The sequence below is a fragment of the Salmo trutta genome, chromosome 27 (genome assembly GCF_901001165.1).
Source record: "Salmo trutta chromosome 27, fSalTru1.1, whole genome shotgun sequence".
NCBI lineage: Eukaryota > Metazoa > Chordata > Actinopteri > Salmoniformes > Salmonidae > Salmo > Salmo trutta.
This window is the reverse complement of record NC_042983.1, coordinates 39,712,156-39,737,135: the sequence shown is the minus strand read 5'-3', so window position 1 is coordinate 39,737,135 and position 24,980 is coordinate 39,712,156. Positions and strand designations below refer to the sequence as shown.

General features: G+C 46.7%; 1 protein-coding gene across 7 annotated transcripts in view; it reads left to right on the top strand.

The window, feature by feature from the left end:
* Positions 1–18,532, top strand: part of atosb (atos homolog b) — a 40,904-nt gene extending 22,372 nt beyond the window's left edge. For 4 of the 7 annotated variants that reach the window (XM_029718026.1, XM_029718029.1, XM_029718027.1 and 1 more), the window contains 9 exons: positions 8,566–8,752; positions 8,966–9,568; positions 9,697–11,081; positions 12,382–12,422; positions 12,559–12,661; positions 14,141–14,299; positions 14,512–14,580; positions 14,662–14,876; positions 18,234–18,532. In XM_029718026.1, the coding sequence (XP_029573886.1) occupies positions 9,894–11,081; positions 12,382–12,422; positions 12,559–12,661; positions 14,141–14,299; positions 14,512–14,580; positions 14,662–14,876; positions 18,234–18,387 (1,929 nt within the window). In that variant the 5' untranslated portion in view covers positions 8,566–8,752; positions 8,966–9,568; positions 9,697–9,893 and the 3' untranslated portion in view covers positions 18,388–18,532. The remainder of the gene's footprint in view (positions 1–8,565; positions 8,753–8,965; positions 9,569–9,696; positions 11,082–12,381; positions 12,423–12,558; positions 12,662–14,140; positions 14,300–14,511; positions 14,581–14,661; positions 14,877–18,233) is intronic. The other 3 variants (XM_029718028.1, XM_029718025.1, XM_029718030.1) reach the window with 3 other exon arrangements.
* The last annotated feature ends 6,448 nt before the right edge of the window (positions 18,533–24,980 follow it).

Here is a 24,980-nt window from a genome sequence, read left to right as displayed (position 1 = left end):
GGTAATGAGGCTATATAGAGTACCAGTACTGAGTCGATGTACAGGGGTAATGAGGCTATATACAGTACCAGTACTGAGTCGATGTACAGGGGTAATGAGGCTATATAGAGTACCAGTACTGAGTCGATGTACAGGGGTAATGAGGCTATATAGAGTACCAGTACTGAGTCGATGTGCAGGGGTAATGAGGCTATATACAGTACCAGTACTGAGTCGATGTACAGGGGTAATGAGGCTATATAGAGTACCAGTACTGAGTCGATGTGCAGGGGTAATGAGGCTATATACAGTACCAGTACTGAGTCGATGGACAGGGGTAATGAGGCTATATACAGTACCAGTACTGAGTCGATGTGCAGGGGTAATGAGGCTATATACAGTACCAGTACTGAGTCGATGTGCAGGGGTAATGAGGCTATATACAGTACCAGTACTGAGTCGATGTGCAGGGGTAATGAGGCTATATACAGTACCAGTACTGAGTCGATGTACAGGGGTAATGAGGCTATATACAGTACCAGTACCGAGTCGATGTACAGGGGTAATGACGCTATATACAGTACCAGTACTGAGTCGATGTACAGGGGTAATGAGGCTATATACAGTACCAGTACTGAGTCGATGTACAGGGGTAATGAGGCTATATACAGTACCAGTACTGAGTCGATGTGCAGGGGTAATGAGGCTATATACAGTACCAGTACTGAGTCGATGTACAGGGGTAATGAGGCTATATACAGTACCAGTACTGAGTCGATGTACAGGGGTAATGAGGCTATATACAGTACCAGTACCGAGTCGATGTACAGGGGTAATGACGCTATATACAGTACCAGTACTGAGTCGATGTACAGGGGTAATGACGCTATATACAGTACCAGTACTGAGTCGATGTACAGGGGTAATGAGGCTATATACAGTACCAGTACTGAGTCGATGTGCAGGGGTAATGAGGCTATATACAGTACCAGTACTGAGTCGATGTACAGGGGTAATGAGGCTATATACAGTACCAGTACTGAGTCGATGTACAGGGGTAATGAGGCTATATACAGTACCAGTACCGAGTAGATGTACAGGGGTAATGAGGCTATATACAGTACCAGTACTGAGTCGATGTACAGGGGTAATGACGCTATATACAGTACCAGTACTGAGTCGATGTGCAGGGGTAATGAGGCTATATACAGTACCAGTACTGAGTCGATGTACAGGGGTAATGAGGCTATATACAGTACCAGTACTGAGTCGATGTACAGGGGTAATGAGGCTATATACAGTACCAGTACCGAGTAGATGTACAGGGGTAATGAGGCTATATACAGTACCAGTACTGAGTCGATGTACAGGGGTAATGACGCTATATACAGTACCAGTACCGAGTAGATGTACAGGGGTAATGAGGCTATATACAGTACCAGTACTGAGTCGATGTACAGGGGTAATGAGGCTATATACAGTACCAGTACTGAGTCGATGTACAGGGGTAATGAGGCTATATACAGTACCAGTACCGAGTAGATGTACAGGGGTAATGAGGCTATATACAGTACCAGTACTGAGTCGATGTACAGGGGTAATGACGCTATATACAGTACCAGTACCGAGTAGATGTACAGGGGTAATGAGGCTATATACAGTACCAGTACTGAGTCGATGTACAGGGGTAATGACGCTATATACAGTACCAGTACCGAGTAGATGTACAGGGGTAATGAGGCTATATACAGTACCAGTACTGAGTCGATGTACAGGGGTAATGAGGCTATATACAGTACCAGTACTGAGTCGATGTACAGGGGTAATGACGCTATATACAGTACCAGTACCGAGTAGATGTACAGGGGTAATGAGGCTATATACAGTACCAGTACTGAGTCGATGTACAGGGGTAATGAGGCTATATACAGTACCAGTACTGAGTCGATGTACAGGGGTAATGAGGCTATATACAGTACCAGTACTGAGTCGATGTACAGGGGTAATGAGGCTATATACAGTACCAGTACTGAGTCGATGTACAGGGGTAATGAGGCTATATACAGTACCAGTACTGAGTCGATGTACAGGGGTAATGAGGCTATATACAGTACCAGTACTGAGTCGATGTACAGGGGTAATGAGGCTATATACAGTACCAGTACTGAGTCGATGTACAGGGGTAATGAGGCTATATACAGTACCAGTACTGAGTCGATGTACAGGGGTACGAGGTAATAACAAGGCTATATACAGTACCAGTACTGAGTCGATGTACAGGGGTAATGAGGCTATATAGAGTCCCAGTACCGAGTCGATGTACAGGGGTAATGAGGCTATATACAGTACCAGTACCGAGTCGATGTACAGGGGTAATGAGGCTATATACAGTACCAGTACTGAGTCGATGTACAGGGGTAATGACGCTATATACAGTACCAGTACTGAGTCGATGTACAGGGGTAATGAGGCTATATACAGTACCAGTACCGAGTCGATGTACAGGGGTAATGAGGCTATATACAGTACCAGTACTGAGTCGATGTGCAGGGGTAATGAGGCTATATACAGTACCAGTACTGAGTCGATGTACAGGGGTAATGAGGCTATATACAGTACCAGTACTGAGTCGATGTACAGGGGTAATGAGGCTATATACAGTACCAGTACTGAGTCGATGTACAGGGGTAATGAGGCTATATAGAGTACCAGTACTGAGTCGATGTACAGGGGTAATGAGGCTATATAGAGTACCAGTACTGAGTCGATGTACAGGGGTAATGAGGCTATATACAGTACCAGTACTGAGTCGATGTACAGGGGTAATGAGGCTATATAGAGTACCAGTACTGAGTCGATGTGCAGGGGTAATGAGGCTATATACAGTACCAGTACTGAGTCGATGGACAGGGGTAATGAGGCTATATACAGTACCAGTACTGAGTCGATGTGCAGGGGTAATGAGGCTATATACAGTACCAGTACTGAGTCGATGTGCAGGGGTAATGAGGCTATATACAGTACCAGTACTGAGTCGATGTGCAGGGGTAATGAGGCTATATACAGTACCAGTACTGAGTCGATGTGCAGGGGTAATGAGGCTATATACAGTACCAGTACCGAGTCGATGTACAGGGGTAATGACGCTATATACAGTACCAGTACTGAGTCGATGTACAGGGGTAATGAGGCTATATACAGTACCAGTACTGAGTCGATGTACAGGGGTAATGAGGCTATATACAGTACCAGTACTGAGTCGATGTGCAGGGGTAATGAGGCTATATACAGTACCAGTACTGAGTCGATGTACAGGGGTAATGAGGCTATATACAGTACCAGTACTGAGTCGATGTACAGGGGTAATGAGGCTATATACAGTACCAGTACCGAGTCGATGTACAGGGGTAATGACGCTATATACAGTACCAGTACTGAGTCGATGTACAGGGGTAATGACGCTATATACAGTACCAGTACTGAGTCGATGTACAGGGGTAATGAGGCTATATACAGTACCAGTACTGAGTCGATGTGCAGGGGTAATGAGGCTATATACAGTACCAGTACTGAGTCGATGTACAGGGGTAATGAGGCTATATACAGTACCAGTACTGAGTCGATGTACAGGGGTAATGAGGCTATATACAGTACCAGTACCGAGTAGATGTACAGGGGTAATGAGGCTATATACAGTACCAGTACTGAGTCGATGTACAGGGGTAATGACGCTATATACAGTACCAGTACTGAGTCGATGTGCAGGGGTAATGAGGCTATATACAGTACCAGTACTGAGTCGATGTACAGGGGTAATGAGGCTATATACAGTACCAGTACTGAGTCGATGTACAGGGGTAATGAGGCTATATACAGTACCAGTACCGAGTAGATGTACAGGGGTAATGAGGCTATATACAGTACCAGTACTGAGTCGATGTACAGGGGTAATGACGCTATATACAGTACCAGTACCGAGTAGATGTACAGGGGTAATGAGGCTATATACAGTACCAGTACTGAGTCGATGTACAGGGGTAATGAGGCTATATACAGTACCAGTACTGAGTCGATGTACAGGGGTAATGAGGCTATATACAGTACCAGTACCGAGTAGATGTACAGGGGTAATGAGGCTATATACAGTACCTGTACTGAGTCGATGTACAGGGGTAATGACGCTATATACAGTACCAGTACCGAGTAGATGTACAGGGGTAATGAGGCTATATACAGTACCAGTACTGAGTCGATGTACAGGGGTAATGACGCTATATACAGTACCAGTACCGAGTAGATGTACAGGGGTAATGAGGCTATATACAGTACCAGTACTGAGTCGATGTACAGGGGTAATGAGGCTATATACAGTACCAGTACTGAGTCGATGTACAGGGGTAATGACGCTATATACAGTACCAGTACCGAGTAGATGTACAGGGGTAATGAGGCTATATACAGTACCAGTACTGAGTCGATGTACAGGGGTAATGAGGCTATATACAGTACCAGTACTGAGTCGATGTACAGGGGTAATGAGGCTATATACAGTACCAGTACTGAGTCGATGTACAGGGGTAATGAGGCTATATACAGTACCAGTACTGAGTCGATGTACAGGGGTAATGAGGCTATATACAGTACCAGTACTGAGTCGATGTACAGGGGTAATGAGGCTATATACAGTACCAGTACTGAGTCGATGTACAGGGGTAATGAGGCTATATAGAGTACCAGTACTGAGTCGATGTACAGGGGTAATGAGGCTATATACAGTACCAGTACTGAGTCGATGTACAGGGGTACGAGGTAATAACAAGGCTATATACAGTACCAGTACTGAGTCGATGTACAGGGGTAATGAGGCTATATAGAGTCCCAGTACCGAGTCGATGTACAGGGGTAATGAGGCTATATACAGTACCAGTACCGAGTCGATGTACAGGGGTAATGAGGCTATATACAGTACCAGTACTGAGTCGATGTACAGGGGTAATGACGCTATATACAGTACCAGTACTGAGTCGATGTACAGGGGTAATGAGGCTATATACAGTACCAGTACCGAGTCGATGTACAGGGGTAATGAGGCTATATACAGTACCAGTACTGAGTCGATGTGCAGGGGTAATGAGGCTATATACAGTACCAGTACTGAGTCGATGTACAGGGGTAATGAGGCTATATACAGTACCAGTACTGAGTCGATGTACAGGGGTAATGAGGCTATATACAGTACCAGTACCGAGTCGATGTACAGGGGTAATGAGGCTATATACAGTACCAGTACCGAGTCGATGTGCAGGGGTAATGAGGCTATATACAGTACCAGTACTGAGTCGATGTGCAGGGGTAATGACGCTATATACAGTACCAGTACTGAGTCGATGTGCAGGGGTAATGAGGCTATATAGAGTACCAGTACTGAGTCGATGTGCAGGGGTAATGAGGCTATATACAGTACCAGTACTGAGTCGATGTACAGGGGTAATGAGGCTATATACAGTACCAGTACTGAGTCGATGTACAGGGGTAATGAGGCTATATACAGTACCAGTACTGAGTCGATGTACAGGGGTAATGAGGCTATATACAGTACCAGTACTGAGTCGATGTACAGGGGTAATGAGGCTATATACAGTACCAGTACTGAGTCGATGTACAGGGGTAATGAGGCTATATACAGTACCAGTACTGAGTCGATGTACAGGGGTAATGAGGCTATATACAGTACCAGTACTGAGTCGATGTACAGGGGTAATGACGCTATATACAGTACCAGTACTGAGTCGATGTACAGGGGTAATGAGGCTATATACAGTACCAGTACTGAGTAGATGTGCAGGGGTAATGAGGCTATATACAGTACCAGTACCGAGTCGATGTGCAGGGGTAATGACGCTATATACAGTACCAGTACTGAGTCGATGTACAGGGGTAATGAGGCTATATACAGTACCAGTACTGAGTCGATGTACAGGGGTAATGACGCTATATACAGTACCAGTACTGAGTCGATGTACAGGGGTAATGACGCTATATACAGTACCAGTACTGAGTCGATGTGCAGGGGTAATGAGGCTATATACAGTACCAGTACTGAGTCGATGTACAGGGGTAATGACGCTATATACAGTACCAGTACCGAGTCGATGTACAGGGGTAATGACGCTATATACAGTACCAGTACCGAGTCGATGTACAGGGGTAATGAGGCTATATACAGTACCAGTACCGAGTCGATGTGCAGGGGTAATGACGCTATATACAGTACCAGTACTGAGTCGATGTACAGGGGTACGAGGTAATAACAAGGCTATATACAGTACCAGTACTGAGTCGATGTGCAGGGGTACGAGGTAATAACAAGGCTATATACAGTACCAGTACTGAGTCGATGTACAGGGGTACGAGGTAATAACAAGGCTATATACAGTACCAGTACTGAGTCGATGTACAGGGGTACGAGGTAATAACAAGGCTATATACAGTACCAGTACTGAGTCGATGTACAGGGGTACGAGGTAATAACAAGGCTATATACAGTACCAGTACTGAGTCGATGTGCAGGGTTATGAGGTAATAACAAGGCTAAATACAGTACCAGTACTGAGTCGATGTACAGGGGTACGAGGTAATAACAAGGCTATATACAGTCCCAGTACTGAGTCGATGTACAGGGGTACGAGGTAATAACAAGGCTATATACAGTCCCAGTACTGAGTCGATGTGCAGGGTTACGAGGTAATAAGGCTATATACAGTACCAGTACTGAGTCGATGTACAGGGGTACGAGGTAATTAACAAGGCTATATGCAGTACCAGTACTGAGGCGTTGTACAGGGGTACGAGGTAATTAACAAGGCTATATACAGGGAGTACCAGGTAATAACAAGGCTATATACAGGGAGTACCAGGAGTACGAGGTAATAACAAGGCTATATACAGGGAGTACCAGGGGTACGAGGTAATAACAAGGCTATATACAGGGAGTACCAGTACTGAGTCGATGTACAGGGGTATGAGGTAATAACAAGGCTATATACAGTCCCAGTACTGAGTCGATGTACAGGGGTACGAGGTAATAACAAGTCTGTACCAGTACTGAGTCGATGTGCAGGGGTATGAGGTAATAACAAGGCTATATACAGTCCCAGTACTGAGTCGATGTACAGGGGTACGAGGTAATTAACAAGGCTATATGCAGTACCAGTACTGAGGCGTTGTACAGGGGTACGAGGTAATTAACAAGGCTATATACAGGGAGTACCAGGTAATAACAAGGCTATATACAGGGAGTACCAGGAGTACGAGGTAATAACAAGGCTATATACAGGGAGTACCAGGGGTACGAGGTAATAACAAGGCTATATACAGGGAGTACCAGTACTGAGTCGATGTACAGGGGTATGAGGTAATAACAAGGCTATATACAGTCCCAGTACTGAGTCGATGTGCAGGGGTACGAGGTAATAACAAGGCTAAATACAGTACCTGTACTGAGTCGATGTACATGGGGTACGAGGTAATAACATGCCTATAAGGCCCAGTACTGAGTCGATGTGCAGGGGTACGAGGTAATAACGAGGCTATATACAGTACATATAGGTAGGGGTAAAGTGACTAGGCAACAGGATAGATAATAGTGTGTGTGTGTGACAATTTTTTGGGGCCCTTCCTCTGACCCCTGCTGGTGTAGAGGTCCTGGAAGGCTGGGATCTTGGCACAGTGATGTACTGTGCCATTGTCAGATGCCAAGCAGTTGCCATACCAAGTGGTGATGCAGCCAGTCAAGATGCCCTCAATGGTGGAGCTGTAGAACACACTGAGGATCTGAGGGCCAAGTCTTTTCAGTCCACTGATTCTCTCTGCTGTCGTGTACACTACAGGAACACTATAGACGACATGCTCTCTCTCTCTCTCTCTTTACCTCTCTCTCTCTCTCTCTCTCTTTACCTCTCTCTTTACATTTCTCCCTCTCTCTATTTATATATGATATGTCAGCTGTTCATAAATATCTTGTCCTCGTCAGCTCTTCTCCCATCAGGTCACATGATAACTTGCTCGTATTCCATATTCCATTTTAGATAGTACTTGGAGGGTTCATCGGTTGCTTGTTGCAACATTACTGAAGTTGAATCTGGTCTGCTGGTAATTTCATCTCTGCCAAAAGGAGATGTTAGAGGTAGTATTTTTGAATCACTGTAATATAAGTGTTCACATTTATGGTGCCCATGTCACGTTGACCTTCTGCAGCGGCCATCTTGTTTCGTTCTAGGATGTTTTCTTGGAACAGTATCTTTCTCTCTCTGTGGGGGAACACAAAGGGCCTGTTGTCAAGGCTGCAGGTTGTCATGGAAGCAGCTTGTTCATGGGAGCATGTTCTGGTCCAAAGGTTCAGCTTATTTGACTGATTAATCTCTGCAATAAAAAAATCAAATTCTCAGGAATTCCCTGATGGCCTGAATTATCTACTGAGAGGTTCCCTCACTGCAAGGTCCTGATATAATGGTCCATAGGTTGGCTCTGATCAATCCGTTAATTTATTAATTGATTAAGCTAATTCTCTCTCTCTCGTGTCTCTAGGGATTCTCTGTGGAATGACCGTGTCATGATGCAGTCGCTGAGTCTCACCCCGCACCCAGGTGACGAGGGAGGGTGTCTCCGGCCGTCGGCCAATCACAGAAGGTGCTTTAGGATAGTCACTTCCTGTTTGTGTTCATCAATACTTCCTCTCGGAACCCTCCAGCCTCACTGACGTCCCGCCCCCTTGGTGAGTAGGCCACTCAAAGTAGGCTACTTTCAGCCAACACTTCTTAGAATGGTGTTAGTAGAGAATCTATCTTTTATTTTCTCTCTCTCTTTCGCTCTGTCTCTCTTTTGCTCTGTCTGTCTCTCTCTCGCTCTCTCTTTTGTTCTGTCTCCATCTCTGTCGCTATGTCTCTGTCTCTCGCTCTGCCTGTCTCTCTCTATTTTCTCTCTCCAGGCCAAAGTGCCAGGATTCCGGTCTGGAAGCACGGTTTCGACTGCTCCTACAGTTTTGCTTAGGTACTGCAGTTTAACTGACACCAGGTCCAGAAAGACCCATTTCCAATTAGATACTTTAGTCATCCCCTTTGTGCACAAAGCAATATTGAATTATTAAAATAATTGTCATGTTCTTGGATGACGTGATGACGTCGTCGCTGCTCGCACGGCTCCCTGTGCGTGCTGAGTGCTAGTGTGCATGTGATGTTAGTCTGTGTAAACCGGATGCAACCCGGATATAGACAGTCCACGAATCGGCGTATGCGCACTTGAGTAGATTACCTCTCAAATAACGGGCGGACATATTGGACACAGTTTCCAGTTCTTTATTAAACCTCAGTGCTCCAGGTGGTAGGTAGTTCCTGTATCCATCTCTTCCATCACTTCCTCTTCCTCCTGAAGCCCCGCCCCTTCCCGTGTGGCTGTGTGGGGATACTGGTGCTAGCTGCCACATGTCGTAACCATGGTGGTGGATAGGTAACCGTGGTAGGAGTCTGTGGGCACAGCTTTCTGATGTTGTGCCAGGTGTTGACGGGTCAGGAGGGTGTCAACGGGCACAGAGGTGAGACAGGAAGCGTCTTGGCTTACATTTACATTGTATTAGTGGGATAGTTATTAGCCATGATGGCGTGTCCTGTTTTATCATTGATAACTTGTTGCTGAGTGTATCACACCTTTTCCTCTTCTCAGGTGCTATGCGTCTCTACTTCCTGGTTTACCGTGTGCTGATGATGTCACAGAAGGAAGTATAGGACCTCTCTTCCTGTAGAACATCAGCCTCCTTGCACTTTCTAGAACTTCCTGCTGCTACTTGACTTCCTGTTAATTGCACAACGTCTCTCAGACGCTCTAAGGCTCTGACCTCTAACCTCTGAACCCAAGCAGCCATGAGGCACATTCACGTAGAACTGACGCGCGGCAGCAAGGAGGAGCTGGCTCCTGTGGAGCTTCCATCCCACGAGGGGGACCTGTCTCCTCCTGCGGCCCCCTCACAGGGCCCAGATCCTGGGGTGATGGTCGGGGTTTCCAGGCACTTTGGTCAGGAGCAGCTGCGTCTCCAGAAGGTCTACCAGCTCTCTATCTTCTCCCAGCTGGGGGGGTTCTCAACCTCCGAACCCCCCAGGACATGTGAGGCCCAGCCGGGACAGGACCCTCGGATGGCCAGGCCAGGGGTCAAGAGGGGCCTGGAGGAGCCCAAGCTTAGCCACAAATGGCCCCACCTGGCTGGGGACACATACAGAGATGGTGACGCCCTGGAAGAAGGGGTTCTGTGTGGGCCAGGACCTGGGGTAGGGGTTGGGATGGGGGTAGGGCAGGTATTCTCCTGCATCATGGTGGATCACAGAGACTCAGGTGGGGACCTGTCACCTAGATCCCCCCCACCTGAACCCCTCTCCCCCGGCCACACCCCCGCCCGACGCCCCGCCCAGCACAACCACGACAGGCCCGTCCCGGACCCGTGGGCTCCACTGTCTCCCAAATCACCTCCCATGGTTGAGCCCCACAGCCCCCCTGGCCCCCGCAGCCCGTTACCCAGCACAGAGCCTCCTTCTGATCCTGGAGGGTCCGGGGAGGGCTGCAGTAGTGGCTCCTCATCGGGACAGCGTCAGCCCAACTCCTGCTGTGACGAGGGTTCCTATTGGGCCCTCGGAGCCTTCGAAACCCCCAACCCCCCTGGACCTCCCCTCGGACCTACAGGCTCCCTCTCCCCCCACTACCTTCTCACCACAGACCCCCAGGGGCCCGGGGAGGGCAGAGAGTGTGGGACCGAACTGGAATCCTCCCCGCCCCATCCCAGTACCACAGCATCCATCAACGAGCTGGCCTCCCTGGAGAAGACCCCCAGCCACAGTGGGGTCCCCTCGGTCCCCTGCCCTGCTAAAAAGAAACTTCTATCCTCTAGCGACACAGCAGAGTCGTGTTCGGAGGATGAGGGCCCCTCTACCTCTAAGAGGAGCCGTCTTGCACTGCTGGCCCCTGGCTTAGGGCTGGCCTCCTGCAGGGGCACCGATGCCAAGGCTGCCCCCTTCTGGAACCACCTGCTACCTAACGCACAGGGCCGGGACCATGTCAAGGTGAGGAGTACAGACGAGCACACACAGAAAACTGTACACTGGTCGTAGTTTGTGCTGTCAGGCGTGTCATTGTGGCAGGCAGATTCCCTTTTTTTAATGTAACAGTCATTTGACAGCCGAGTGGCTCCAGAATGTCTATTGAGAGAGCCTGTTTTGTTCCCCCTATGCTACGTGTTCTGCCTGCCTGTGCTGCTGTTGCCCCGATAGAACCCCCCTACCAAACCACACAGGTCTTTCTGCCCCCCCCCGAGACCTGTTGGTCATGGATACATAGAAGATGATTATCAGTACAGTTTGAGCATGACAATAGTATGAATGTTTTATAGCACTGGAACGATCGGAGATGGATTGTGCTTTACTAAACCATGTATTCTCTTTCCTGCTTTCATTCTCTCTTTTTCTTTCTCTCTCATTCTGTCCGTCTCCCCCCGGTTCTGTCTGTCTCTCCGGTTCTGTCCGTCTCTCTCTCTCCTCTCTCTCTCTCATTCTGTCCGTCTCCCTCCGGTTCTGTCCGTCTCTCCGGTTCTGTCCGTCTCTCTCTCTCTCTCCTCTCTCTCTCTCTCATTCTGTTCCTCTCTCTGGTTCTGTCCGTCTCCCTCCGGTTCTGTCTGTCTCTCCGGTTCTGTCCATCTCTCTCTCTCTCTCTCTCATTCTGTTCCTCTCTCTGGTTCTGTCTGTCTCTGGTTCTGTCTGTCTCTCTCATTCTGTCCGTCTCCCTCCGGTTCTGTCCGTCTCTCCGGTTCTGTCCGTCTCTCTCTCTCTCTCTCCTCTCTCTCTCTCTCATTCTGTTCCTCTCTCTGGTTCTGTCTGTCTCTGGTTCTGTCTGTCTCTCTCATTCTGTCCGTCTCTCCGGTTCTGTCCGTCTCTCTCTCTCTCTCCTCTCTCTCTCTCTCTCTCATTCTGTTCCTCTCTCTGGTTCTGTCTGTCTCTCCGGTTCTGTCCGTCTCTCTCTCTCTCTCTCCTCTCTCTCTCTCATTCTGTCCGTCTCCCTCCGGTTCTGTCCGTCTCTCCGGTTCTGTCCATCTCTCTCTCTCTCTCATTCTGTTCCTCTCTCTGGTTCTGTCTGTCTCTGGTTCTGTCCGTATCTCTCTCTCATTCTGTTCCTCTCTCTCATTCTGTTCCTCTCTCTGGTTCTGTCTGTCTCTGGTTCTGTCCGTATCTCTCTCTCATTCTGTTCCTCTCTCTGGTTCTGTCCGTCTCTCCGGTTCTGTCCATCTCTCTCTCTCTCTCTCTCTCTCATTCTGTTCCTCTCTCTGGTTCTGTCTGTCTCTGGTTCTGTCCGTATCTGTCTCTGGTTCAGAGTGTATCAGAAGTCAGCAGAACCAGCAGGAGACTGAAAAGGTATGTTTACTTTCTACCTTTAGTTGATTCATTGACTTTACTACTTATCATTTAAAAACATAATATTTGATTATGTGACTGTAACCATAGCTAAACCATCCACTGTTGTTTTGTGTGTGTTTACGTGTGTGTGCAGTCGACAGCTGCGTAGTGGGCGGCGTACAGACACCTTGTGTCGTTCTGCTCGGTCAGGCTGGCCCTCTTCCTCAATCAGCCGGTCACTACTGGGCAACTTTGAGGTATAACACACTTGTTTGTTTTACTATGCTTGTGGACGCCTGGAATGTATTTCCAGCAAACATAGACTATATATTACAGTACATTCTCACCTGAAGAGACGATTGACAATGAAGTGTGACATACCGTCCATGTGAAAATGTTTCCTAAAGTATAAAGGTATTTTGTCAGAACTTGAGATTCGACCAAATATTTAGAGATATTTTAAAAATTCCTCATGGCCATAGAAGTAGCAGTGCTTTGTAATTGATCTTCTTCACTCTTTCCTCTTGTGGTTTCTTATCCATACTTTGAATACGCTCCTACATAAACTCAGCAAAAAAAGAAACGTCCCTTTTTCAGGACGCTGTCTTTCAAAGATAATTCGTAAAAATCAGAATAACTTCACAGATCTTCATTGTAAAGGGTTTAAACACTGTTTCCCATGCTTGTTCAATGAACCATAAACAATTAATGAACATGCACCTGTGGAACAGTCGTTAAGACACTAACAGCTTACAGACGGTGGGCAATTAAGGTCACAGTTATGAAAACTTGGGACACTAAAGAGGCCTTTCTACTGACTCTGAAAAACACCAAAAGAAAGATGCCCAGGGTCCCTGCTCATTTGCGTGAACGTGCCTTAGACATGCTGCAAGGAGGCATGAGGACTGCAGATGTGGCCAGGGCAATACATTTCAATGTCTGTACTGCGAGACGCCTAAGACAGCGCTACAGGACGGACAGCTGATCGTCTTCGCAGTGGCAGACCACGTGTAACAACACCTGCACAGGATCGGTACATCCGAACCTCACACCTGTGGGAGAGGTACAGGATGGCAACAAGAACTGCCCGAGTTACACCAGGAACCACAATCCCTCCATCACTGTCCGCGATAGTACAGCCTCTCTCAGCCTGAGGGCTTGTAGACCTGTTGTAAGGCAGGTCCTCACCAGACATCACCGGCAACAACGTCGCCTATGGGCACAAACCCACCGTCGCTGGACCAGACAGGACTGGCAAAAAGTGCTCTTCACTGACGAGTCGCGGTTTTGTCTCTCCAGGGGTGATGGTCGGATTCGCGTTAATCGTCGAAGGAATGAGCGTTACACCGAGGCCTGTACTCTGGAGCGGAATCGATTTGGAGGTAGAGGGTCTGTCATGGTCTGAGGCGGTGTGTCACAGCATCATTGGACTGAGCTTGTTGTCATTGCAGGCAATCTCAACGCTGTGCGTTACAGGGAAGACATCCTCCTCCCTCATGTGGTACCCTTCCTGCAGGCTCATCCTGACATGACCCTCCAGCATGACAATGCCACCAGCCATACTGCTCGTTCTGTGCGTGATTTCCTGCAAGACAGGAATGTCAGTGTTCTGCCATGGCCAGCGAAGAGCCCGGATCTCAATCCTGGAGTGGATCTTACCTTGTGCCCTCTTGTTGTTTTGGAAGTATCTGTGTGTTGATCCTCCTCACTTTTCCCTCTTGTTGTTTCTTCTCCAGGAGTCGATCCTGAAGGGTCGTTTCTCTCCGTCGGGTCGTATCGAGGGCTTCACAGCAGAGATCGGTGCCAGCGGATCCTACTGCCCTCAACACGCCACTCTGCCTGTACACGTCACTTACTACGACATCTCAGAGCACAGCGCACCCTCACCCTTCTTGGTTAGTGTGTGTGTGTGTGTGTGTGTGTGTGTGTGTGTGTGTGTGTGTGTGTGTGTGTGTGTGTGTGTGTGTGTGTGTGTGTGTGTGTGTGTGTGTGTGTGTGTGTGTGTGTGTGTGTGTGTGTGTGTGTGTGTGTGTGTGTGTGTGTGTGTGTGTGTGTGTGTGTGTGTGAGAGAGACATGATGTAAAATCATTTAATCTCTCTGTTGTAGGGAGTGATCTCCTTGGAGCCTCTTGGAAAGAAAGGATACAGCGTACCCAAAGCAGGGACCATCCAAGTGGTGAGTCTTATGGTCCTCTTTCTCCCTCTCTCTCTCCCTGGTATTATTCAACCCCAATGAAACTGTTCTCTCTTCCTCCAGACCTTATTCAACCCAAATAAAACTGTGGTGAAGATGTTCCTCGTGACCTATAACTTTGGGGACATGCCCGTCAATCACATGACCTTCCTGCGTCACCGCATCTTCCTGGTTCCCGTGGAGGAGGCGGGGCCAGATGGGAAGGGGGAGGGGCCTACAGAGCCCAGGGCCACGCCCACAGAGAGGAAGAAGATTCTCTGCTACCTGATACACCTCAGGTATGTCTATCTGGTGATTTGCTGTTTGTTTTTAAAGGGATAATCCACCCCCAGAAATAAAAATCATGAAATTCCTGTCAATTTGGTGAACACCTATGTTCTATCAGTGGTTATAGAAAAACATTTACCCCATGACTTAATTTCTAAGTGGTCCGTCTGTAATCAGAAAATTGTGTAGGAACGTGTCATACTTCAGAAAGTATTCATACCCCTTGACTTATTGCACATTTTGTTGTTTTACAGCCTGAATTCAAAATGGATTAAATATTTATAATGAAAACATGTTTTTGGACATTTTTGCAAATGTATTAAAAATGTAATGCAGAAATACCTAATTTTACATAAATATTCACACCCCTAAATCAATACATGTTAGAATCACCTTTTAGCATCGATTACAGCTGTGAGTATTTCTGGCTCTCTAAGAGCCCTCCACACCTGGATTGTACAATATTTGCCCATTTATTCTTTAGACAATTCTTCAAGCTCTGTCAAATTGGTTGTTGATCATGGCTAGACAGCCATTTTCAGGTCTTGCCATAGATTTTTAAGGAGATTTCAGTCAAAACTGTAAGTCGGCCACTCAGGAACATTCAATGTCTTCTTGGTAAGCAACTCCAGTGTAGATTTGACCTTGTGTTTTAGGTCAGTCCTGCTGAAAGGTGAATTCATCTCCCAGACTGAACAAGGTTTTCCTCTAAGATCCTGCTCCATTCCATTTATTTTTCATCCTGAAAAACTCCCCAGTCCTTAACGGTTACAAGCATACCCATAACATGATGCAGCCACCACTATGCTTGAAAATATGGAGAGTGGTACTCAGTAATGTGGGATTTGCCCCAAAAAATGAATTGCCTTGCCAATTTTTTTGGCAGTATTACTTTAGTGCCTTGTTGCAAAAAGAATGCATGTTTTGAAATATTTTTATTCTGTACAGGCTTCCTTATTTTCACTCTGCCAATTATTGTGGAGTAACTACAGTGTTGTTGATGCATCCTCAGTTCTCTCCCATCACAACCATTAAACTCTAACTTTTTTAAAGTCACTATTGTCCTCAGGTAGAAATCCTTGAGCTGTTTCTGAGTTAAGAAGGATGCCTGTATCTTTTTAGCGACAAGGTGTATTGATACATCATCCAAAGTGTAGTTTGGATGACGTGCTAACGGGATCAGCACGTCAAGAAGTTAATAGCTTCACCATGTCCAAAGGTATATTCAATGTCTGCTTTTTTTTATTTTTACCCGTATACCAATAGGTGCCCTTTGTGAGGCATTGGAAAACATTGATGGTCTTTGTGGTTGAATCTGTGTTTGAAATTCCCTGCTCGACTGAGTGACCTTATAGATAATTGTATGTGTGGGGTACAGAGATAAGGTAGTCATAAAAATATAATGTTAAACACTATTATTTCACACAGAGAGTCCTTGCAACTTATGTGACTTGTTAAGCACATTTTTTACTCCTGAAGACATTTAGGCTTTCCATAACAAAGGGGTTGAATACTTATTGACCCAATACATTCCAGCTTTTCATGTTTTATTAATTTGTACAAATTTAGAAAAACATCATTCCGTTTTTACATTATGGGCTAATTTGTATAGGCCAGTGACAAATCTCCATTTAATCCATTTGGAGTTCAGTTTATAACACAACAAAATGTGGAACAAGTCAAGGGGTGTGAATACTTTCTGAAGGCACTGTGCATGGTTCCTTAGATGTACTCAATCTAAACAGTGTCCCAAATTATTCAATTTAGTTTCTCCTTCAAATACCATCTCCCAATGTACCCTGTGTGTTTGTGGGAAACATGGTAAAGGACCGTTGTTGCCATAGCAACGTACCCTGCACTCGCTCTGTGCTGAGAGGAACTGCAAGTTGAGCTCTGTGAGATAAATAATGCAGTTTGTTTGGGCGATTTTTACAGCTAGCTAGTTACTTCACATGCTAATATTGACTTTGGTATTATTGTGTGTAGCTACGTTTGCTCACTAGCCATCCAGCCCAGAGAGAGAGCTTTGCATTGTGGGTTTTGTAGTCGACTTGAGCTGCAATAGATTTCCACACCAATTTTCACATGTTGCTACCAACCTTGTAATAATGACTAAATGAAATGTTTGTTCACAAAAAATATTGTTTTCACATACTAGTGTTATTTAACACTGTTAATCATAGGAATGTGTTGTTTGGGTTGGATTATCCCTTTTAAGGTTCAGTTTGTTGTGGAAATTGTATTTTTCTGTACTGTTTGTATGGCATGTACAATATCTTTGTTAGGAATGTCTGTCCATCCAGTCCAACCGCCATCCATCTCCATCCATCCAGTCCAACCCCATCCATCTCCATCCATCTCCATCCATCCAGTCCAATCCCATCCATCTCCATCCATCCAGTCCAACCCCATCCATCTCCATCCATCTCCATCCATCCAGTCCATCCATCTCCATCCATCCATCTCCATCCATCCATCCATCTCCATCCATCCATCTCCATCCAGTCCAACCGCCATCCATCCAGTCCAACCGCCATCCATCCAGTCCAACCGCCATCCATCCAGTCCAACCCCATCCATCCATCCATCCATCCAGTCCAACCCCATCCATCCAGTCCATCTCCATCCATCCAGTCCAACCCCATCCATCCAGTCCAACCCCATCCATCCATCCAGTCCAACCCCATCCATCCAGTCCAACCCCATCCATCCAACCCCATCCATCCAGTCCAACCCCATCCATCCATCCAGTCCAACCCATTCATCTGTTGTTTGCTTTGTTGGTACAAAACCAAGATTCATTTTATAGCATTTCAAATGCAGGCTTTTAAAAATGTTTTCTAATGTAATAATTTACTTAATGTCTTTAGGATTGTTTGCTGATCAGTGCCTTGTTTCAGTAGAGTAGCTTTACACAAGCTACTGACGGTGATGCTTCTGATCAGTGCCTTGTTTCAGTAGAGTAGCTTTACACAAGCTACTGACAGTGATGCTTCTGATCAGGGCCTTGTTTCAGTAGAGTAGCTTTACACAAGCTACTGACAGTGATGCTTCTGATCAGTGCCTTGTTTCAGTAGAGTAGCTTTACACAGGCTTCTGATCAGTGCCTTGTTTCAGTAGAGTAGCTTTACACAGGCTACTGACGGTGATGCTTCTGATCAGTGCCTTGTTTCAGTAGAGTAGCTTTACACAAGCTACTGATCAGTGCCTTGTTTCAGTAGAGTAGCTTTACACAGGCTTCTGGTCAGTGCCTTGTTTCAGTAGAGTAGCTTTACACAGGCTTCTGATCAGTGCCTTGTTTCAGTAGAGTAGCTTTACACAGGCTTCTGGCAGTGATGCTTCTTCTTTGTTTTCTTTTGACTCTGTAGATTCCAGAGCTCCAAATCTGGGAAGATTTACCTGCACAACGATATCCGGCTGCTTTTCTCCCGCAAGTCCATCGAGGTGGACACAGGGATCCCTTACGAGCTCAAATCTTTCACCGAGGTGCCAAGAAACCCCAAATACTCCCCCCGTTTGTGACCTTACGGCTCCTAATCCCTGACCCCTAACGCAGCCCCGGAATGGTGCATAGACAGACTGCTCAGTACATCGACGAGAACTTGAATAGACCATACATACATGCATGCATGCATACACTATATATAAAAATGTATGTGGACACCCCTTCAAATTTGTGGATTTGGCTATTTCAGCAATACCCGTTGCTGATAGGTGTATAAAATCGAGCACACAGCCATGCATTCTCCATAGACAGGCCATTCTACTGCCAATGTTTTACTGAAGAGCTCAGAGACTTTCAACGTGGCACCGTCATAGGATGCCACCTTTCCAACAAGTCAGTTTGTCAAATTTATGCCCTGGTAGAGCTTCCCCGGTCAACAACGGCTCAGCCGCAAAGTGGTAGGCCTCACAAGCTCACAGAACGGGACCGCCGAGGGCTTAAGCGCGTAGCGTGTAAAACTCGCCTGTCCTCAGTTGCAACACTCAGTTCCAATCTGCCTCTGGAATCAACTTCAGCACAATAACTGTTCGTCGGGAGCTTCATGAAATGGGTTTCCATGGCCAAGCAGCCGCACACAAGCCTAAGATCAACATGCGCGCAATGCCAAGCGTCGGCTGGAGGGGTGTAATGCTCGCCTATATTGTACTATGGAGTAGTGGAAACGCGTTCTATGGTGTGATGAATCACGCTTCACAATCTGGCAGTCTGACGGACAAATCTGGGTATGGCGGATGCTAGGAGAACGCTATCTTTCCCAATGCATAGTGCCAACTGTAAAGTTTGGTGGAGGAGGAATAATGGTCTGGGGCTGTTTTTCAGTGAAGGTAAATCTTCACACAACAACATACAATGACATTCTAGACGATTCTGTGCTTCCAACTTTGTGGCAACCGTTTGGGGAAGGCCCTTTCCTGTTTCATCATGACAATGTCCCTGTGCACTAAGTGAGGTCCATACAGAAATGGTTTGTCGAGATCGGTGTGGAAGAACTTGACTGCCTGGACAGAGCCCTGACCTCAACCCCATCAAACACCTTTGGGATGAATTGGAACGCCGACTGCGAGACTGACCTAATCGCCCAACACCAGTGCCCGACCTCACTAATGCTCTTGTGGCTGAATGTTGCGAGGACTTGCTTCCAATGTTCCAACATCTAGTGGAAAGCCTTCCCAGGAGAGTGGAGGCTGTTATAGCTGCAAAGGGGGGACCAACTCTATATTAATGCCCATGATTTTGGAATGAGATGTTTGACGAGCAGGTGTCCACATACTTTTGGTCATGTAGTGTACATGCAAACATGCACAGACAACAAGCAATACTTGCACCCAAGCTAAGCAGACTCATGTGTATACACAACTCACAGTACACATGACCACTCTTCTGTCTAGAGTTGAGTGTTAACATGCATGCCTTGTGACTAACCTAAAACCAGTTTTCCTCTAGTGCCATTAGTTTCACACACACTGTCCTTCACTCTGCCTGCCTGCACCTGCCCTCTCACCCCCGCGGTGGACCAATGACAACCCTGCCACCTCAATCAGCCAGCCAATAGGAAGCCGGCAAGCCGCTAATGGAGCACATATTGGGAGAAGAGGACTGTAGAGCATTAAACAAGCACATCCAAGTAAAGGGGGGAGGGACAAAACACAAATTGTATTTAACTGGAGAAGAGATGAGAGAAGAAGATGGAGGAGCAGTAGTGAAACAGACTGCTTTATCTCAATCAATTGAAGAATAAAGATTAGACTTCAGATGTTTGACACACCCTGCAAACGCCGAAACAATTGGCTACACTCAGGACTTAACTGTACTGTATTTTGATTGAAGCCTATAGACGTTCCAGGGAACCTTCCCCATTTCAAGCGTCATGGTATGGATCACTGTGTAGGATGTAAGCGGGGAATATACCATGTAGTGGGTGGAAGGGGTGGATGCCTCCCTTTCATATAGACAGATGGAGGGTTCACTGTGTTTTTAGTTCTCTTTCTGTTCAAAACAGTCTGAAATGAGAGCAGAAGGAAAATGAGCAACAAAAAAGCTGTAGGATTTAATTTATGTTCGCAAATGTCTTAAAAAGCTGCACAATTAGACTGTTTTTTTTTTAGCCGGATATGCTTTTGCTGCATTAAAAATGTCACCATATTCCCTACATAGAGCCCTATAGGCCCTGGTCAAATGTAGTGCTCTATAGAGCCCTATTATAGGCCCTGGTCAAATGTAGTGCTCTATAGAGCCCTATTGGCCCTGGTCAAATATAGTGCACTATATAGGGAATAGGGTGCCATTTGAGACACCATCTTTCTCTGTGGTGGAGGAGAGGAGAACTGAGATGGAGGGTAAAAATAGAGGTGGGATGAAAAAAGTATATGTGTATTTAAATTAAACTCAGCGACTGGCGAGTAAAACCTGGGTCTTGATTTTGATATTATTGTGTTATTAACATGTATTGACTGTGTTAATACCTTTTTATCTCTGTCCAACCAACTTTTCACCCTGACAATTGGCAAGTAAATCTGAGACTCATGGGTTCAGTAAGTGTAGTGTCCATCCAGAGTCACACACACACTGAGGGGACAAGACATTAAGAACACCTGCTCTTTCCATGATATCGACTGACCAGGCGAATCCAGGTGAAAGCTATGATCCCTTATTGATGTCACTTGTTAAATCCACTTCAATCAGTGTAGATGAAGGAGAGGAGACGGGCTAAAGAAGGACTTTTAAGGCTTAAGACAATTGAGACGGATTGTGTATGTGCGACGTTGGAGTGGTGGACTACAGGACATCGGTGAAGGTATTACGTTTACTGTGTATTGAAAGCGACCAGAGCACTGCCAGATATGGTAGTGTGTTCCTTCAGGCGTGTCCGGCTGTGTTCCTACAGGCGTGTCCGGCTGTGTTCCTTCAGGCGTGTCCGGCTGTGTTCCTTCAGGCGTGTGTTCCTTCAGGCGTGTCCGGCTGTGTTCCTTCAGGCGTGTCCGGCTGTGTTCCTACAGGCGTGTCCGGCTGTGTTCCTACAGGCGTGTCCGACTGTGTTCCTTCAGGACTGTCCGGCTGTATTGAGAAACAGCCAGAGCAGCCTTCTTCCCCATTCGAATAGACACATCATACTATATATCAATCAGATCACTGCTTCAAATATCTCAATATTTAGCAAACTTGAAAAGAGAGGACACTTCATCTGGTGAATAAGAGACTTGGATAATGTGAGTCTGCTAAGTTCACGTGAATGTGTTCTTAACTAGAATGGCCCAGTGGTTTGAATAATATGCTGTAAAAAAAAAAAGTTTCAGTTTTACCTTCCTCATGACACAGGGAAACGCAGAGATCCTTCCTCATGACACAGGGAAACGCAGAGATCCTTCCTCATGACACAGGGAAACGCAGAGATCCTTCCTCATGACACAGGGAAACGCAGAGATCCTTCCTCATGACACAAGGAAACGCAGAGATCCTGCCTCATGACACAGGGAAACGCAGAGATCCTGACTCATGACACAAGGAAACGCAGAGAGATCCAGCCTCATGACACAGGGAAACAGAGATCCTGCCTCATGACACAGGGAAACGCAGAGATCCTGCCTCATGACACAGGGAAACGCAGAGAGATCCAGCCTCATGACACAGGGAAACGCAGAGAGATCCAGCCTCATGACACAGGGAAACACAGAGATCCTGCCTCATGACACGGAAACACAGAGATCCTGCCTCATGACACAGGGAAACAGAGAGATCCTGCCTCATGACACAGGGAAACAGAAGGATCCTGCCTCATGACACAGGGAAACACAGAGAGATCCTGCCTCATGACACAGGGAAACAGAGAGATCCTGCCTCATGACACAGGGAAACAGAGAGATCCTGCCTCATGACACAGGGAAACACAGAGATCCTGCCTCATGACACAGGGAAACAGAGAGATCCTGCCTCATGACACAGGGAAACAGAAGGATCCTGCCTCATGACACAGGGAAACACAGAGAGATCCTGCCTCATGACACAGGGAAACAGAAGGATCCTGCCTCATGACACAGGGAAACACAGAGAGATCCAGCCTCATGACACAGGGAAACAGAGAGATCCTGCCTCATGACACAGGGAAACAGAGAGATCCTGCCTCATGACACAGGGAAACAGAAGGATCCTGCCTCATGACACAGGGAAACACAGAGAGATCCTTCCTCATGACACAGGGAAACAGGGAGATCCTACTTTATTTGTTCACTCCAAAACAGACACGCAGCGACCAGAAGATTTAAAATGTCAAGCAATGTGTACATGTGTGATGAGCAGTAACATTACCCAAAATGAGTACCGGCACCTACACTGAACAAAAATATAAACGCAACAATTTCAAAGATTTTACTGAGTTACAGTTCATATAAGGAAATCAGTCAATTGAAATAAATAAATCTAATCTATGGATTTCAATGACTTGGAATACAGATATGCATCTGTTGGTCACTGATACCTTTTAAGTAAAAAAGGGAGGGGCGTTGATCAGAAAACCAGTCAGTATCTGGAGTGACCACCTCACGCAGCGGGACATCTCCTTCACATAGAGTTGATCAGGCTGTTGTTTGTGGCCTGTGGAATGTTGTCCTACTCCTCTTCATTGGCTATTGTTGGATACTGGCGGGAACTGGAACATGCTGTCGAACACGTCGATCCAGAGCATCCCAAATATGCACAATGGGTGACATGTCTGGTGAGTATGCAGGCCATGGAAGAACATTTTCAGCTTCCAGGAATTGTGTTCAGAACTTTGAAATATGGGGCTGTGCATTATCATGCTGAAACATGAGGTGATGGCGGTGGATGAATGGCATGACAATGGGCCTCAGGATCTTGTCACGGTATCTCTGTGCATTCAAATTTCCAGCGTTAAAATGCAAATGTGTTTGTTGTCCGTAGCTTATGCCTGCCCATACCATAACCCCACCACCACCATGTGGCTCTCTGTTCACAACGTTGATGTCAGCAAACTGCTTGCCCACACGACGCCATCTTCCCTGTACTGATGAAACCGGGATTCATTCATGCAGACCACACTCCAGCGTGACAGTGGCCATCGAAGATGAGCATTATCCCACTGAAGTCGGTCACGATGCCGAACGGCAGTCAGCACAAGACCCTGGTGAGGATGACGAGCACACAGATGAGCTTCCCTGAGACGGCTTCTGACAGTTGGTGCAGAAATTCTTTGGTAGTGCAAACTCACAGTTTCATCAGTTGACCGTGTGGCTGGTCTCAGATGATTCTGCAGGTTAAGAAGCCGGATGTGGAGGTCCTGGGCTGGCGTGGTTACACGTGATCTGCGGTTGTGAGGCCAGTTTGATGTACTGCCAAATAATCTAAAACAACGTTGGTGGCTTATGGTATTGAAATTAACATGAAATTCTCTGGCAACAGCTCTGGTGGACATTCCTGCAGTCAGCATGCCAATTGACAGCCCCTCTACTTGAGACCTCTGTGGCACTGTACTGTATAACAAAACTGCACATTTTAGAGTGGCCTTTGATTGTCTCCATCACAAGGTGTAATGATCACACTGTTTAATCAGCTTCTTGATATGTCACACCTGTCAGGTGGATGGATTATCTTGGCAAAGGAGAAATGCTCACTAACAGGGATGTAAACAAATTGGTGCAACAAATTTAAGAGAAATAAGCTTTTGTGAATATGGAAAATTATAGGGTTCTTTTTATTTCAGCTCATGAAACATGGGAACACTTTACATGTTGCGTTTTATATTTGTGTACAGTGTATATCAGTCCAAGTCAAACACTGATGATGAGTGTGATGTTGACATGGTGTTCAAGCGAAAGTTAACATTCTTGAGAAACATGTTCCTTTATTTATTTTTTAAAACAGCAAACCACGTTCCTCCCACCTTAAAAAACACTGACAAAGTGTTTCCTATTCTTTCTCTCTCTCTGTCTCTCTGTCTCTGTCTCTCTGTCTCTCTGTCTGTCTGTGTCTTCGACATCTTGGGTTAGTGTTTAACCCTATAGATGGGTTGCTAGTCTGTTTTTGCCTGTTTAGGTTCAGATGTAGTGTTAAGGTGGTCCAGGGCTGGTGGTGTAGTGGTGAGGTGGTCCAGGGCTGGTGGTGTAGTGGTGAGGTGGTCCAGGGCTGGTGGTGTAGGTTGTGGTGAGGTGGTCCAGGGCTGGTGGTGTAGTGGTGAGGTGGTCCAGGGCTGGTGGTGTGGTGAGGTGGTCCAGGGCTTGTGGTGTGGTGAGGTGGTCCAGAGCTGGTGGTGTAGGTTGTGGTGAGGTGGTCCAGGGCTGTGGTGGTGTGGTGAGGTGGTCCAGGGCTGGGGTTGTTGTGGTGTGAGGTGAGGTGGTCCAGGGCTTGTGGTGTGGTGAGGTGGTCCAGGGCTGGGGTTGTTGTGGTGTGGTGAGGTGGTCCAGGGCTGGGGTTGTTGTGGTGGTCCAGGGCTGGTGGTGTAGTAGTGGTCCAGGTGTGGTGGTGGTCCAGGGCTGGTGGTGTAGTAGTGGTCCAGGTGTGGTGGTGGTCTAGGGCTGGTGGTGGTCCAGGGCTGGGGGTGTTGTGGTGGTCCAGGTGTGGTGGTGGTCTGGGGCTGGTGGTGTGGTGGTGGTCCAGGGCT